Source organism: Hydractinia symbiolongicarpus, chromosome 10, assembly GCF_029227915.1.
Source record: "Hydractinia symbiolongicarpus strain clone_291-10 chromosome 10, HSymV2.1, whole genome shotgun sequence".
Taxonomy (NCBI): Eukaryota; Metazoa; Cnidaria; class Hydrozoa; order Anthoathecata; family Hydractiniidae; genus Hydractinia; species Hydractinia symbiolongicarpus.
Window position 1 is genome coordinate 15,121,127 of NC_079884.1, and position 18,554 is coordinate 15,139,680.

Sequence of the window (18,554 nt, forward strand, 5' to 3'; positions counted from 1 at the left end):
AGTGTAATTCGCATGTTACACCATGTTATTAACCTCTAGCCACAATTGTTTGTATTTTAAAGTTGTAGGAAAATGGATAAAACATGCTATAAACTGAACAATCCAGGATTCTCTTCTGAGTACTAAGAAGTTACAACATAAAGCAGAAAGTAAAAAGGTGATTTCATTTCCGTGTAAATCCATACAAATTAGCTTTAGTTATACCTCCTTCCATTTCACTTAACCTGGGTCGTGCTACTGTGACAGGAATATGAGCATGTTGCACCACATATTCACTTACACTTCCAATAAGAGTTCTACGTACTAAGTTCAACCCTCTGGAGCCCATAATAATCCCATCAGCATTCTTTCTTTCAGCTAAATCACAAATAGCGTGACCTGGACCAGAAACTCCTGCAGTGGTCAAAAAGGTTTCACTTTCAACTGCATTTTCTTTGGCCTTATTTTTGAACTTTTGAATAACTTCTTTTGATTTTAGTAGGCTGCTCTCAAAATTTGTCTTCCATCTTGATTCTCCATGCTGTACGACCCGGTCCCAAGCAGCAGCTTCTTCAAATAATGCAGGAGTTTCATGAATGTGTATAATACCCAGTTTATCTCCTGGTTTGTGTAAGTTTTTAACATACCAATCAAACGCACGTTCGCTGTGTTCTGAATCATCCACTGGCATAAAGATCACACGTTTGCTCTTTTCATCCATTTGTTTAATTTTTCTAAACTCTAAAATATAGCAAAAACATAAATAAAAAGATAAAAATGTGACATATGATTTCTTCGCTAAAGTTAGCTAAACCCAGCTGGTTACACAGTACATTATTATCCAGTTAAAATTATGGGTAAAATATACCTGGAACTAGGAATGCAAAATACGCAGTTGTTTTGAATTCGGAAACTTGACTTCGTGACGAAACGAAGGAGCGTAGCGTATTGATGGTGTTCCATTCGGAGTGTGCAGCTATACGGAGTACGGCTCCGTATAGGCATACGTATACGGAGTATAACTTCGTATATACATGTTTACTCCGTATAGACGGAAATATTTAAATATCTCAAAGCCGCAAGCGGCGCAGACAGCTTTGAGAGTATAATGCCGAGACTGGTTTGGCTAGACATTAGCGAATGCAGCATGAGCGCTGAAGTCTAAACTAAGTATTCTTATTAAAAATTTACTCTGAGCTATTCCAGTTTATAAAATTGAACCCAAAACAAGCAAATAATTTGTGTAAGAAAATATGAGACAAGCATGCAGAGTACCAATTACCGTAGATAACAGTTCCAGCTAATAAAAGTTCGAGTTAACCGGTGTTTGAGTTACCGGCAGTTCTACTGTATGATGTAGTTTACTATTTGCGTTTTGTATGAAGTTCATTTTTATGGCTTCCATTATATTCATTCTAAGCTTTATAACTTTGTTTTGTATGTTTCTATATGCAATAAAACTAACCATACAATCAATGACTTTTTCTTATGTAACTTTAAAATTGTGTACTTTTATACCAGCCATTGTAAACCTACAAATTGCTCATTAAAATGTCTTTCATTAAAAGAAAATATTATATTTTAATATGTACAGTAATAAATAAAAGTAATTAAATTATTTATATATTATATAAAAACGAGTTAAAAATTTTGCCATTGTATGTAAACCTTAACTCATTAACATCGAATTCTGTTCCTATCAAACATGTCACACTCCGTATACTAAGCCTGTCACACTCCGTATAGCATACTTCGTATATTAAGCATGTCATACTCCGTATATACTAAGCATGTCACACTCCGTATACTAAGCATGTCACATTCCATATACTAAGCCTGTCACACTCCGTATAGTAAGCATGTCACATATTCCGTATAGCATACTTCGTATGTAAAGCATGTCACACTCCGTATGGCATAGTCCGTATAGCATACTCCGTATGGCATACTCCTTATAGCAAAATCTGCATACTCCACATAGCCAATTCTGCATAACATACTCTCAGTATCTCACAATATGTATGCCATAATCCTTTTTTTCAATCAAACTAATGTTCCCACACTCCGTATAACTACAATATACCTCGTATGTTTACGATGGATAAAGAAGTAGGAAAATGACGTGCTTGTCTTTTTAACTTGTTCTTTATGGTGATTATTTTTTATTTTTTTCGGAAATAGTTTTAAACAGTCATATATTGCGATATTTCACTTTAAGAACATTCGTTGGCAGACCCCGTATAGCTAAACCAAACTCCGTATAGCAGCTATACGGAGTATTACTCCGTATAGAAACCACACTCCGTACGTCACAATGGAACGTGAGACTCGTGCAACACCTGGTTTCCACACGTTGTAAGTGTGCCATCAATTTTACATTAGATAAAAAGTCAAATTGTTTAATTCCTTTCATACGAACTAAATAACTAATATACTCTTGCGATACAAGTTAGCAAACCATTTTTTAAAACAAAAATATAACTTTTTCATGGAATAATGTTTCAAGGGCTGCGTTGCCTCCGTTATTTATGCTGAGTCGGCCAAAATAACATTACAGGACATGAATACGAGGCAGTAACATGGAACCTTAAAAACGACAACAAAACAAAGCTTAAACTGAATCCTTGTTTCTGAAATTTTTAGTTCAAAATGATATATCTATCGAAATTAGCCTGGCTGTTATGTTTTATTAACGCCAGTTATGGTATTTGGCACAACATTACACTTCAGGTAATTTCGTATTAGTTAACAATTATAATTCAAAATCAAAAACATTTTTCTTCATATTTAAAAAATCATGTTCCCAATTCGCTTTTTCTTACTCCTACTGATCAACTAAAAGTTTTTGACTGTCTTTCTCTCATTAATAGCAAAAAAGCAAGTGGTCCATTTAGCGTTCCTTCTCAAGTACTTATCCCATCTAGGGAAACGCTGTCAGTACCTTTAGCTAAGTTAATAAATCTATCCTTTTCTACTGGTGTATATCCATCTTCCATCAAAACTACTAAAGTAATCCCGGTTTATAAAAAAGACTTCAATATGGAACTCACTAACTATCGACCCATTTCACTAGTTTCTAACATTGATAAGGTTTTTGAAAAACTAATTTACAATCGCTTATATAAATTATCCTCCAACAAAACTATTTACCATAATCAATTTGGTTTTAGTAAGAAATTTTCCACTTCCCAAGCACTCATTAACATCACTCAAAAAATTATGGATGTTCTTGACAATGGTCTCTTTGCTTGTGGTGTATTTATTGATTTGCAAAAAGCTTTTGATACAGTTGATCATGAAATCTTACTGAAAAAATTATCTCACCATGGTATTCGTGGCATCCCACTTTCTTTAGTTAGGTCTTTTTTAACAAATAGAAAACAATTTTTATGTATCAATAACTCTATCTCTTCTCAGAAATTTATCAATCATGGTGTACCACAGGGGTCTGTATTTGGTCACCTTTATATTTAGTGTACATAAATGATCTTCATTTTGCTATCAATTATTCTTTAGTTCACCTTTTTGCTGAAGACACCAACATGCTGCACATCAGTAAATCGCCTAAACAACTCGCCAAGCATTTAAATATAGATCTTAAACTATCCCAGTGATCAAGTCAAATATCTTGGAATCATTCTAGACTCTGACCTAAGCTGGAAATCACAAATTAATAATACCATTATTAGTCTAAAGAAAGCTAATGGAGCTCTAGCCAAAATCCGTCACCTTGTCCCCAAAAATATACTCCTGCTGATTTACTATGCCATCTTTTATTCACATATTTTTTACTGTTCACAAGTTTGGGGTCAAAAAGGTTATCGTACACATCGTATTGAAATTCTCCAAAATCATGCTATCCAACTCATTTCTTTTGGAACTCCCTACACACCACTCATACTTTTTCTTGTGCTGACCAACAAGGGTTTTTAAAATTACCTTTTGTTTTTTCAACATCATTTGGGAAAAAGTCTATTAGATTTTACTCTTTAAAATCGTGGAATGAGGTACAAAAATCTTTTCCTTTTCGACTTCTTAGTAAATCTACCTCTGAGATCAAACCTATCCTATTTCAGCATTTCTTAAACAGCTACTAAATTTTATTATATTTTTTAACTGTATCAGCCTCCATATTTTTTCCATCATGCCTTGTACTTTGATTTTTCTTGGTAAATTCCTATTTGACTAGACTTATCTACATAAACTCCTACCTTTGTGTTTTGTATTAGTCCCAGTCCTGTCTTGTATTTTGTCCTTTTTGTGATGTCCTGTTTCTTAGGTGGTCACCACTTTCATTTAAGCTATTTTGCTTTGTGGTGATCTCCTTTCAATAGACTTATTTACAACAATACTTATATAATCATTTTTCTATAAAATCATGTACTTTTTGTCTATTAATGAATAAATTATTTACTTACTTACTTAAAACATTTTTCGTAGCTATATTCTGCCCAATCTTAGGACACTGCCCAATTTTTGGACACAAAATTAGCCAGCTAGCTAATATCATAGTCTATAGAAGAAAAGCCTTATAGACTATGCTAATATGGTTGAGTAGTTTCAAATTTTTATACATAAAATACATGGTATATATAAGTTTTTGGCCTTTTGATTTTCCAAAAAAAGTTTCAAATTAAAGTTCCTATTAAGAGGTAAATTCTAAATAATTTATTGTTCTGTTTGTCTTCCACAATTGTTCTAAGATTGGGCATGTACGTCCATAGATTGGGCAGTCCAGTCTTAAGACTGGCCACCCATTTGTCACTGTCGGAAGATTGGCCTGGCCAGTCTTAAGACGGGGCGCGTTCCAAGATTGGCAGAACAACTATATGTTGTGGAGGAAATCCTCTTGTTAAAATAAAACAAGAAAGCTTAGAAGCTTTAACGGTCATACTATTTCAAAAATGTACCCGCACTAGTAAAGTTAATTCAATATAACGCCTCTCCAACATCCTAGGCACAGAAAGCCAAAAAAATTCCCTAGTAGTAGATATTCAAATTATAGACCTGTTTGAATGTTTACATTTTTCGCAGTAAGCCCTTTCGGCTTTAACAATTGCGTGGCAGGCAAAAAGATGGCGCTAGGTGAAGTGAGGTCCTTTTTAATCTGTTTCTTTGCATGAAGGTATCGTTACGACTTTATATGAATATATGTCAATCAAAAGTTATCCATCTAGATACACTCAATAAAATATATCTGTATAAACAAATGGCCTGAAAAAGACCTTTCTTCAGCAAGCTATCGCATCTTTCTGCCTGCCACGCAATTTTCAGAGCCAGTAGGGCTTCCCGCAGATAATGTAAACATTCTAAAAGGTCTATAGTCTGCTGTTTTCTGAGCTTGCCAAAGGAGAACCTCTCACGAAAATTGAAAAGACAAACAAAAAATTTTTAGTCACGAGTCAATGTATGTTAGAGATTTCTTATGTGAAATTGAATGGCTTAGTGGAAGCTTGAAGGAGCTGTTTGCTCATTGATGATTGAATAAAAACTAATTATACATATACAAGCTTAAATTTTTGAATAAATTTCTGTGTATTAATAATATAAACATAATTTGGCTAGATCTTCTTTTTCTGCAACGAAACTACAAATAAATTTCATAACCAAAGGTAAATAACACGTTAAAATAGCCATATATTTCCATCTTTTACGTAAAATACAACGAGGGTGCCAACTCGCTGAAAACGCAGCAAAAACCGCGGGGCTTACAGACGACTTCCGCGGTTTAAAAAAAATTAAAATTTTGCTCGGAGAAATCCGAATCAACCCTAAACAACATTATTTCAACCATTTATTATCATGTATAATTTATTCATTTAATGTCGAGCAGTGGTAGTGGAAGAGTTCTGAACAAAACTGTTTTTTATATCATTTATTCGATTAATAGCTGTTTCTGCATATATGAATATAAATACTTATTTTATTGCATATATATATTTAAATGTTATAGAAATTTTGTACGATTTTACGAAACGTCATACAAATTTTCAATTACTTGATTTTCTGATGCGCATTGTCAGACAAATTTTATACTAATATCATTAAAACGAGATCGTATGAAACTTTAAACCTTGTATTTTGTTTTAAATCACCAAAACGCAATTGTAAGAAGCTTAAAAAGAGCCATATTTTGTTCTAAAATTTTCAAATTGATTGTATGAAGCATAAACAACACCGTATTTTCTTCTGTATTGAAATGCCGTTGTATAAAGTTTATTAAAAGACACCATATTTTGTTTCAAAGTCACCGTAAAGATTACAGGGGATTAGAGTCATAAATAATTAGCATGAAGGCAATGTGAGTTAATTCTTATTTAACTGTTCAACTGATTAAACTGTGTAAATAGTGTTTTTAACTGGATTCATTATTATTCTTGGAGTGTATTTTACTTGGTTTTTGAATCGATTGAACTAGTTTTTTAATCGAGTTTTATTTTTACTGTACTTATAACTTTTTAAAATAATCCGCAATTCTTTTTTAAACTTTTATACATAATGAATAGATTACATTTATATTTTAAGGACACATATTGATAGCAGATTTGTATATGAAATGTATATATCCTTGTAAAATATTCATGATAATAATAATCTATATTATAATACCCGTATACGTCTGTCTGTCTGTCACACAAAATGGTAGCTTAGCTGTGCAATAGCGAGAAGCACGCAATGCAGTATAAAAAGGACGGACGACCTCGGGATTTTTCACGAGCTAACAACTAGTAATAATAATTAGTTTTCTCTCCTTTTTAAAAGTTAGGTTCCTCACAATGACGTACGTATTTGTTACACTCAATTGTGAGTGTCCCAAACAGCATTATACATCCTCATGCATGAAGGTGCGCCTTACTACTCCTTACGTGAACGTTCACTTTCATTATCCTAATTATCATAATTTCCTCATGCATGAGCTAAAGGTGGAAAGCACAAGTTGGCCCAGCATGTGTTACTACATAATAATACAGGATAAACAGGCTTGTCTCACAACCATGTAATAATAATTAACATTATGAACACATTACAGCCAGTGATGCACTACATGTGCAACTAAATAATAATATAAACTACTGATAGCATAAAGAAATGATATCAAGTAATAATATAAGAACCAGTTCACACACTTTTATCTGTCCAATATTTGGCTGACTTAGAAAGCCTGACATCCCCATCATGCATGTAGCACTTGGGCAGAACTCTTAGTCCCACTGCTGAAATTTTTACAACGATAGTAGCTAAATAGTTAAGCAATTAAACTATGCAGTTGAATGGACACTGTGCAGGTATTTACAGACTTGTCCTGTTAAATAATCTAAACAGAGGTACCTGATGATGAAAACAAGCAGATAGGCAAAGCAACACTCATCAAGTACTAACACAGTTGGTTAAGATGCCTTAACTTCCTAATTCCCTAATCTATCTTTTGTGATCCCAAGAAAGGTGGTCAGTACAAGGTGGCTAAAGGGTTACCACAGTCACCACAATTAACATAAGCTAAATGTTCATTTAGCTCCATCTCTAGCCATTAAAATGCAACATATCTGATGCCAAATTTCCATAGCTTTGTTGTTCTGTTTTTTTTTATAAAACATTATAAATTAATATTTTTTTTTTCTAGGATGAAGGAAGAAAGAACTTCCCTTTAAGCACATTTGGCTTTTTTGAAGGAGGGAAACTGATCTTGGATATCAAGAAGTTTAAAGTAAAAAATATGGAAGCTGATAAAACAGGGGATAAATATGTAAGTTAACTATTGGAGTTTTTAAAATCTGCAAATAATTATTTGAATTAACATTAATAACACCTTTAAACACAGACATCTATCTCATGTTTTGTGGAAACATGAAAAGATCATTTACCAGTCAGGAGTTACATTTAAAGCAGTACCGTTAAATGAAAACGAAAAACATTATATATTAAAAAAATAGTTAAAGAGTAAACATTAGTTACTGTTTTGGAGTTTAAATTCCATTCTTTTTGGCAAGCAGATTGTCTATTAGACCTTTAATAAATAAACCTTGAAATAAGACTAAGGGATCTTGAATATATATCATTTTCTAGAGACGTTTCTAGAGAAATGAATATTATCAAAACATTTTTTTCTTGTCTAGTTATGTTGCATTGTCCCGTCTAAATTTGCTCAGTTTACATCCTTTTGAATATATACTTCTCTTCCAATAAGATTCAATGTTTGGCTCATTTTTGGGTATTTCGATTTTATTTACTTTGATTGTGCCTAGGAATTTTCCTTGTGTCCATTTGGTACATGGTTTTTGTTCCTCCAACAGTATTTTGCCAACTTGGTTCACATAATTTAGAATTTGATGCAAGTTTACTAGTCTGATTTTCACTGACACTTATGCGCAATTAAGACTCATAAAATAATGAATTTTTAATTTTAAAACAGATTTTACATAAGTTTAACTTAAATATAACCTGAAGCATTTGGGTTCAACCCTTACATTAGACTGACCTCCACTAATGCATGTCAATTTATACCTAGTTCCAGTTAGAGTTGACTGAAATTTTTTTGCTAGCCTTCTTAAGTTGTTACTATAAGGTTTAATAGCAACAATTTTATTAAGTATAGTAAACTTGCATTAAGTTTCTGCAAAAATTGTATTAACCCTGTTTACTCCAACGGTTACATACATACTGTATGACCATTAAACAATCTGTCATGCAAAGCTAAAAGCTTTACGTAATTAAATCCACTTTCTTTTTAGCTGGGATTTTCACTGCAGAGTACAAAAAACGATGGAATATCATCTTATATGGTTTGTGTCTAAAATTTTTATTTTCTAAATATAGTTGGAATGTTGAATGTACCACATTGTTAGTTTGTTCTATCCCATGACTATAATTTTTTTATTGGTTATAGGAGAAGATATCAACAAAGTGTCTTCTTGCTGATAGATCTGAAATCTCAAATGACATGAAAATTATATTGTTCAGTTTCAACTTAAAGGATAAAAAGTAAAAGATGTATTTTACTGTTTTTAGCAAGTCCAATTTATTCACACAAATTTTCGGTGGCTTCTGCACACCATGATTGCGTACAAAGTTTTTTTTTTAAATTACATATGAATTTATATAAAAAATAAACATAATGAATATTAGAAAAAAAATCATGCTAGAATAGTTCTAAGAGCAATGAAGTAATGGTTCTATTGAGAGATTTATCTCGATTAATTAGGCTATCCTTCCAGGTTAACTCATTACTGTTATTGGTAAGATATGATATCCCTAAGTTCTAACCTAAAGTGGCAAATGTTTTTGTCATAATATGAGGCGTTGCAGCCAACAATCTTAGACTGGTTGACAAGGCCAGAGTATAGTTATTCAGAAATAAGATTTTTAAACTGAAAAGACTACGAAGTCTGCAGGTGGAACTGAATACAAAATAAATGGAACAATGAGGAAGCTTTTTACAAAAAATGCATTAGAATTGTAGCCTAAACTGTAGAGAATAACAACCAGGGTAAGGTAAAATTATAAATAATTCTCTCTTAGGAACAGTGTGAACAACTTGTTTGGAAAGAAAAATTTTGTTAACAAAAGTCTTAACACAAAAATCTATAACATTCTAAGGATATTTTGTACTACAAAGTATAACTTCTTCATGAAATTTATCATAGTTGGAGCATAAACAATAACAACGACATAAAAGTGAAAAAATTAATCCATGATTAAAATACTCCAGGAAAAAGCTGTCAAAATGACTGTAAACACCACTAAAGGTGTTTTCACAATAAACATTAGTGCAAAAACTCCCATTTTATTGACTCACCAAAACATCCAAAAAAGAAAATCGGAATGTGCAAGTACCTAGGGATATAGCATCTTACTGATAAACCCGTTAATATCTTTATTATCCATCTGCTGTTCGAGATTATAGATATGAATGTGATAATGCTCCATCGTTTTGCAATTTTTTTGTGTTATGCAGAGACAGTAATGATTTTCAGTTAACCTTGAAGGAGAACCTATACTCATTAACCAAGATTAAACCTCCTCTCAATAGAAACGGTTTTTTTTAGTATTCATGATATGTATTTTTTATTTAAATTCATATTAATTTTTTAAAAAAAAACCAGAAGCCACCGAAAATTTTTGTAAATAAATTGGACTTGTCGAAAGCACCTTGTTTTTTATTCAACAATATAATATGCACTACATCTTTCATATGTATTTGCAAGATGAACTTAAGAAATTAACAAATGCACAAGGTTTCACATCTTGAACTTTCATTAATGATTCTACGCTACAAGTGCGCAGGGACAGAATGATTTATTTTTAACTCTGTGAATGGAATGAGTGATTTAGGAGAACTACTTTTAGATAGACTTTCACTAATTAAATTTTTTGTGATACTTGCGAGGTAAATCTTCGCTTAAGTTACACGGTTACACTTATGGATAGTATAATAAGTAAATTCTTAGCCAAAAGATTATACCATAGTGGTACAATGAGAATCCATGTTCTTTGAGTAATAAATGCTTTAATCATTCCATAACCAAATTTTATTTTTCAGAATAAAAATTGAAAGATTTGGTGATAAAGAGTTTAAACTGATAAAAATAGTTCCTGTATTAAATGCAACAGAAATAAAGTTTACCCTTCGAAATTGGCTTGAGTCTCATTACCAAGCCATTCCACATAGGCCTGAGAATGTATGTGATAATTCCAGTAAGAGTATCAACGAGTTGGACTTTCTACAAACAAATGATAATAGTTCAGAAACTTTTACTGTTAGGGTAGGTGTACTTTTATTATAATACCTGCAACATGTCTGTTTGTGCACAAGAAAAAACGATTTTTACCTAAAGCACACCTGCTATGTTGTTAAAAACACAGTGTGTATAAAAGATATTTTAGTGCTCCCTTTATTTAGATATATACTTTATGACTATAATGTTGTAAGCCTAGTTAATATTGAAAAATGATAAACATAATTTTTCTTTGTGTTAGTAATTTAAAAAACTTTGGTTATATGTTTTCAGTTGACTTTTTATAGTCATGTACATATGCGATTACATTTTCTAAAATTTAGCTTGAAGTTGAAATTGGATGTTGTGCTCAACAAGGCCTATACAACTTGTACTTTCACAATTGTTTTAACTATGGCCTAGAAAATACACACAGTCAAGTTTTGGTTGATTTAGAAGTAAGTGTTATTTGTTAATATATTTTGTTTGTTGTTTGTTTTGTTTTGGTTTGGTTGTTTGTTTTATTTATTTGGCTTTGTTGGTTTAATTTTAAGTTTAATTTTACGTACAGGTACATTTGTTCCCATTAAACATTTTGGGAGACTGGATAATAAAAAAGACTTGCTTCTTAGCTTCTCAAAATTTCTTTGGCTTTTCTCTGGTATTTCATTTAAAAAAATTAGACAAATTCACTACTATATTGATTTATTTCGAAAATTATATATAGATATTTCAAAAGATTCTAGATCAGTTTTTTTTTCTTTCAAAACAGTCAGAGGAGAAAAAAGCAGTAGCCTTCTTGGACAAGTATTTGTCTTACAAAGAATCTTTGTAAAACAACGAAAGTCCAAATCTTGCATCATTGTCTTGAGCAGCATATTTCCGTTCCACTACGTTTAAATAATTCACACAGTAACTGAAACCATTGGCAAGTAGATCAACTGATTTATGCATTATGCATGATAAGTGTGTATCAAAATTGACAATCCAACTTTAGTAGGATTTTTCAAAAAAAAGGCAGCAGATCTTAACTATCCCAAATTAACCATAAATAAGCCGTTCTTGTTTGTCTAAAAATTTCATTGTTCATCCCGGTCGCTTATGATGTTTTTCAGCGATAACTTTGAGTTTTTTGACCGCCGAAACAATTGATTTGACTGGCCATTTGAGATTCTTGATGGTGACGGTGACTGCCAGGGATAAAAAATTTTAAAGGTGCCTCAAGCGTTTAAAGTTGATTGTCAAAATTTATGATGTTTTAACGCCTTTAAACAAACATGTGTTAGAAACTTGGCCATGATATAAGGGTAATTTTTAATTTTGTGCTTTAAAAATTGACTATTTGCTGCATTGTGTGGGTAGCCTTACACAGTAGCATTTGTAAAGAAAATACATTCAATTGCGGTTATGGTAAAGAGGCTGTCTTATATAGCTAACCAGGAAAGCACATTTGACTGTAGTGTGGTTAGTTATGTAAAGTAATGCTTTGTTTCAAAATTTTAGATGCAGATGATCGAACATAACAAGAACAACTTTTTATCAGCTGGAGATGTAAGGGAAATATTCCTGCTTTTGTACTGAGTGTATACATGAAATTTTCCTATTCCTAAACATTGTTTCTTATAAATTCCAATGTAGGTTTTGAAATGTAAAAAGTTATGTGTTGTTTTTTTTTTAGATACCTTTACCTCTTATGTATGGATTTATGAGTTGTGGTTTCTTCATGGCATCAATTATATGGACGATATATTTACATAAACAAAGGTAATGTATTTTTTTAACAACAGAGACAGTGTTTCACAGAAATGGGGAGTTGTTTCTGTCGTTTTAGACTGGTTAATTTTTTTTGTTTGGATATCTGCAGACATTGTAATTCACGTCGGCACTTGGCAATTGACAATGCGAATGCTGGCATGTTAACAAAGCAGGCATCTCTTTAAATATCACGTCAGCAAGAAATTGCTGACGTAAACAAATTTAAATTACAAAGGCTGAACTGTAACACCAAGTTATGGTTGGTGATATACTTTTTACACCAAAAATAGAACCTAAGATGTCCATTCATGAAGTAATAAATGAACTAAACGATTCGACTGTTTGTGTTACAGAGTGTGGTTGTACAAGATTCACTGGCTGATGGCTGCTGTCATATATATCAAAACAATATCTGTAGCTTTTCATGCTGTGAGTAAGATTTTTTACCATAGCTTCTGTAATGTATCTATGCGATTTTTTTTTTTTTTTCAAAAATACTTAATAATGTCTTAAAGCTCGTTTTCATTTGAGTGTATTTCCGACTATAGCACAAAAGCTCACGTTTTTGTTTTGTGTACGTGTGCACTCAGACAAAATCTCTAATTTTGTCACACGTAGGAACTAAAAACCTGTTAGCATTATGTACTATAGAGGAAAATACAGCCTAATGAAAACGAGCCAGTATCTAAGACACAGATGATGATTCTTCTATAATACTTCAGTGTAAGATTATCAGAGTTTGCTGTGTTTTTACTCGGTCTGGTTCTATGCTATTATTGTGTTTAAAGAAGGTTTGCTTTTATTCTTGTTCTTATCATGATTTTTTTTTTATATTAGCTCAATTATTATTACACTGGTAAAGAAGGTCTTCATATACAAACTTGGGCAGTACTGTATTATATCATTCATTTGTAAGTTGTTATGAAATTACATTCCACATGTATTGTTCTTCTAAATATTCGAAATTTTTGAGAGAGAGAGAGAGAGGGAGGTTTTTATTAACAAGAGCAAGGGGCTTAATTAAGGGGGTGAGCCCTTGTTGACAAGCGATGCTTAATGAAAAAGTCAATTTTAAATGAGCTTGTATTGTAAGCTATAACTGTAATACTTCTGGTTAGCATATATATTGGTGTGTTGTTTTAGGTTAAAAGGCGCTCTCTTGTTTACTGCGATAGTGTTAATAGGGACTGGCTATTTCTTCGTGAAACATGTGTTATCAAGCAAAGAAAAGAAATTATTTATGATAGTTATTCCTTTACAGGTGAGAGTCTGTAAACTTGTTTACAGGTGAGAACCTGTAAACTTGTTCAAGACTGATTATTTTCGGAACAGATTTATCATTCTGTTATTAAGCTAACTATTGACTGAAAATGACCTTTATCTGTTTCTGTTCTCTTTCTTTTCTCTTTCTTTATTAGACACCTCTGTTAATACTTTTGGGGTAAAAAAAGATTTTGTGTGGCTGTTAATACTTTTGGGGTAAAAAAAGATTTTGTGTGGCAGTAATGTTGCAGAGATATTTTATCATGATCAGCATACTGTTTTTTAGGTGATTGCTAATGTTGCACAGATCATCATTGAATCAACTGAAGAGGGAGATAAGTCATATAAATATTGGATATCCTTTTCAGCATGTATATTTTCAGTGGTTATTTATGACTAATATTTCTTGACTAATATTTCTTGTAATATTTTCGACAGTAACATTTCTTGCATGTACTAATAATGTTTTTCTGTGTTCTCTCTGCTCATTCTTTTTTCAGTATCCGCTTATCAAGAAATATTGTAACTTAAATTTTAATACAGCATCGAAACTAAATTTAACAGGCTAAAAATTACTTGAAAGTAGATGTGTAATCGCAAAGGCATGATGTCGAAATAAAGGGATGTTTTCATTCATGTTATTATTGTTCAAAAATGTTATTCATATTTTCTTTAACGTTATTTGTTTACTCTCAGCTCGCATTAATAGTTGATCTTGTTTGTTGTGGTGCTATCTTGTTACCTGTCGTATGGTGAGTGGTTTGTAGAAACTTAACATTGAGAAATTTTTAGAGTTGCATTTGCTGGGAGATGTGGCGTCGCACAACTGGTGCCTTTTTTGGAAAACAATTGGTTTAACGTTGCTATTTAATAATACATGAGCTTTCTAATGATTCTGCATTGCATTATAACATTGTATTACCTATTGTTTCTGAGTTCCATAAGTTAGGCATTGTACGGAAGGGCGATCAGATTTTTTTAAAGAATTTATGAACTTGGACCAAAAAATAACAGATAAACAGATAAAAATTATATAGAGTTGGTTCATTTTAAACCAAGTCCGCTTAAAATAGGATCCACTATAGTTTAAAAGGGATGTTAGGTGTCACCTCTTTCACAAAATGAAATTTCGCAATTGTATATACTACGGAATACGGGTATTAACAACGGGTATGAGTGTCTTAGAATGATAACCAGACACAATGTGATTTCTAAGTATGTCAATATATTGTTTTGACTTGCCTAAATCAGTGGAAAATTCAAGTAATTTTTTTCTTTTATTTAAGAAACAACAATCCATTATTTCTATACTTTAGGTCCATCAAACATTTGACGGAAGCTGCAAAGACTGACGGAAAAGGTAAAAGTTTTTTTTTGTTTTTAACCTACTGTAGTTAACTGAACATACATAATGCTTTGTCGCTAAAAATATATAATGGAAGGGACAAAAAAAGCTTGTGAATATGTGGACGTTACTATCATTAAGAACTTTTGTTTTTTTTCTATCTTTTTGCTGTGTTGTTTTATTCGGCGTCTTCCTTTTGTGTTCTTGTTTCGTCAAAAAAACAAAGTCGAGACGAGTGATTAATCATGAGAATTGTTTGTTTTTTAGCAGCCATTAGTTTGCAGAAATTGAAATTGTTTCGTCATTTCTACGTAGTGGTAAGTTCCCTCATTGTTTCCATATATATATTATTCATCTAATCTTTGAGTCGTCTCGACAAATTGTTGACATGAATATGCATTACAAGCGGGAAACTTATCGATTTTATATATACCTTATTATCTTTTATATTTATAGGTAGTTGGTTATATTTACTTCACAAGGATCATTGTTTATTTAATTAAGGTAAAGTTTATCGAATGCCAGACAATCGGAGTTGAAACCATTTGACAATTGCATATTATATAAACGTATAACGCGCCGTTTAAACCTTGCAGCCGTAAGAAGAAACTTACTTCTTACTTATCTTGTTTGTGTAATATTTTGCAATGATAACTAGCTGGCCACATCGCAACAACTGTCAAAGGCACGCTTTGTTAGTAGTGTATTACAAAAGCCGTTTGTGTGACACATACTTTTGTCGGCATTTTAAGTTCGTTATCGTTTTTTAATTATGCATTTACTACCCTCAAAATAAATTTAGATAGGTCTTAACAAAGTGTGAGTCTTGTTTCTCTTTTATATTAATAATGGGAAAGAAAAAGCGAGCATACTATAAATCAAGACATTTAGTAGCTTGTTTTTCTTTTGTTCACAGAAACGTTTTTCTTTTCAGATAACCGTACCATTTCAGTATATGTGGTTGGACGAGGTAAGAAACTAAATTATTTATTCTCGAATGTTTAAGATCAAATGTGTATTTTATAAACACGGAATCTGCGATATTTCGAGTGTACTTCTTTTACTTGACTTGATTAAAAAGACGGAAGCAGCAGTTTTTTATTTCGAAAATAAATTCGGGTTTTGGTAAATCTTGCTTTGTATGACACCTTGTGAATATTTTTCGACTTTCTACAGTTCTTGTTACACAACAAGCCCATAGCATCTAAAATTAAGGGTTTTTTTTGTATTTTTTAGTTTTTCACAGAGATCGCGACCGCTCTTTTCTTTGTTTTCACTGGGTAAGTTAATTTCTGATTTAGAACTCACGTCTGACTACAAACCGGCTTAATAATCAGAACTTTTTTTAACACGGCAGATGTTTTTTTTTACTTATTTAGATACAACTTTCGACCTGTAAATGACAATCCATATCTTCATCTACCACAAGAAGAGTCGGAAGATGAGATTGAAATGAATGATATGTAAGCCGTGTTCTTCTCGACATTTTGGGGTTTTGTTTTTTTTTAAAAAAGAGTTACTAAATTAAAAAGCCTTCTCAGAAATATAGATGACAGTTGACCTGCATATAAAAATATAGATGACAGTTGACCTGCATATAAAATATAGATGACAGTTGACCTGCATATAAAATTTAATTTCCAAAATCTTTATGCATGACACGTTTGATTATTGGGTTAAAAATGTTTTTTGAAAAATGTCGTTTTTGTTTGAAAAATGCGGAATTTAAGTTTGTGAATATTTTTCTCTTTCGTCTTCATTTGTTTCCTTAAGGTTTTTATTTGATTGATAATAAATGAATGCAGATATTTTGCACATGTTTGTTTTCAAATCATAGGGTGTATACACTCTGTCAGGAATGTTCAAAATATTGTCAAAACAAGACTCCAGAAAATTAGCAATTTCTTAGATATGCAAAAATATCGGGAATTTTAGGTTTTATGGTCGATTAAAACTTGAAAATACTTCAGGGATTGAATTTAAGTTGTTAAAGAATTAGTAATAATTAAAAACTGTTCTATTGTTACACTTGTATCAAATTTATTTAATAATTTTTTTTTTTTTTTTTTTTGGGGGGGGGGGGTGTGGTAATACAACGTTGCAATAGAATATCTGTACTAGCCCGTGGTAACTGAACTATGAGGGAAATGTGCAATATTTTACTCCTAAAATGGTCAGCAAAAGGGCTAATAATGGCTTAAGTTGAAACCTTGTATTTAGATCTGTGCATTCATCATTTGGTGATCGTCTTACACGAGTAAATAAACCAGAGGCGAGGATGGTGCAAAAAACTTGAAAACCAACATGTTTCTTCCAAACGCGAATAAAAATAAATGCTAATAGCTGATGTGCATTGCAAGGTTACGGGTTGTTCAGATGGTTGTTCTTCTACGATATCAAGCTTGGATGAATTCTTACCAAACATTTTATTTTGTTCGAGTTGTTATTCGACTTATATTTTCACCTAGATAATTGGTATATACCAGTAAATACAAAATTTTGCTTTGATTCGCCTCGATGTTGTTTTTTTGTTGTAACTTTGTATTTCATTTCTTTGATTTTCTTTCTTATTTTCTATATACAATAGATCGCATAGAAGGAGCACAACCCAAATTGTCGGACTGTTTTAACCAGTTTCTATTTTCTGCGCTGCTGCAATAGAGCACGCTTGCTAAGAATTTTTGTTTGATGTTTTAAAAATATAAATTTAAGATAAAACTAATGTATATTTATTGCAGTTGGGAAGTAAGAAAATCTATGTATTTAATTATTGTGAAAAAAACTGTGAATACAGAATCGTTTTTCAGATGCTATCTGGTTTTTATGTCTGTTAGATCGAGCTTTAGAATGACAAGAATGAATGGAGGTAGAGTAAACTAAAAATCCGAAATTACTTACAAATACGCGTATACACAAGCTAAAGACATTTGTACAAAATCGCAAAAATTTATTTAATCAATCTTTTTTCAATTTTTATAACAGAAGCGAGGAAAAATCTAATTAATGTGAAAATTTTGCGCGAAATTATTTTCATGAAACGACCCAATTCAAATATTTTGCGAGAATTTATTTTTGCGAATACGCCTTTGTTAAATAATCTTTGGAGGCAAATACTAAAAACTTGACATTCAGCTTTGACAGGTTTCCAATCATTTTGCAACTATTTTTTAAAGATTTTTAAGAGGCTTTTAGTTGTTTGCAGGATACAATACTACCCACTGATAGCCTTGTGGTAGAGCGTTTGCTTCCAGTGCGAGAGGTCTGAGATTCAAACACCGGCTGAGTCATGCCAGAGACTATACGTGTGAATCTATCCTTTCTGCTTAGCGCTCAGCATGAGAATATGATATCTTTGACGGTTGTTTAGTTGAGCGGTTGCTGTGCTTGCACGATTTTTTGCAGAACCCTCGTTGATAGCAGTACCAATAAGAACTGGGGAGGTTATCCTGGGTAAAGAATTTTAGTAATAATAATAATAATTTAGGAGAATTAGGATTAGT

The 18,554-nt window shown here is 32.0% G+C and overlaps 2 protein-coding genes across 3 annotated transcripts; one reads left to right on the forward strand and one right to left on the reverse strand.

Moving 5' to 3' along the window:
• Positions 1 to 91: 91 nt before the first annotated feature.
• On the reverse strand, positions 92 to 1,977 carry LOC130612897 (universal stress protein YxiE-like). The gene is made up of 3 exons (XM_057434232.1): positions 1,929 to 1,977; positions 848 to 970; positions 92 to 720 (listed from the first exon to the last, which is right to left on the reverse strand). The coding sequence occupies exons 1-3, from the start codon at positions 1,975 to 1,977 to the stop codon at positions 164 to 166; spliced, it is 729 nt and encodes a 242-aa protein (XP_057290215.1). The 3' UTR covers positions 92 to 163.
• A 551-nt stretch (positions 1,978 to 2,528) lies between these two features.
• LOC130662574 (protein GPR107-like) lies at positions 2,529 to 17,562 on the forward strand. 2 transcript variants are annotated; one of them, XM_057461468.1, is made up of 20 exons: positions 2,529 to 2,709; positions 7,601 to 7,723; positions 8,709 to 8,759; positions 8,864 to 8,958; positions 10,517 to 10,739; positions 11,036 to 11,149; positions 12,195 to 12,242; positions 12,370 to 12,455; positions 12,800 to 12,875; positions 13,284 to 13,357; positions 13,590 to 13,707; positions 13,996 to 14,064; positions 14,400 to 14,461; positions 15,026 to 15,069; positions 15,325 to 15,371; positions 15,511 to 15,558; positions 15,989 to 16,024; positions 16,291 to 16,334; positions 16,434 to 16,517; positions 17,275 to 17,562. In XM_057461468.1, the coding sequence occupies exons 1-20, from the start codon at positions 2,629 to 2,631 to the stop codon at positions 17,348 to 17,350; spliced, it is 1,599 nt and encodes a 532-aa protein (XP_057317451.1). In that variant the 5' UTR covers positions 2,529 to 2,628; the 3' UTR covers positions 17,351 to 17,562. The 2 variants fall into 2 exon arrangements, with proteins under 2 accessions (XP_057317451.1, XP_057317450.1); XM_057461467.1 differs by having other exon boundaries at positions 2,530 to 2,709; positions 15,322 to 15,371.
• The last annotated feature ends 992 nt before the right edge of the window (positions 17,563 to 18,554 follow it).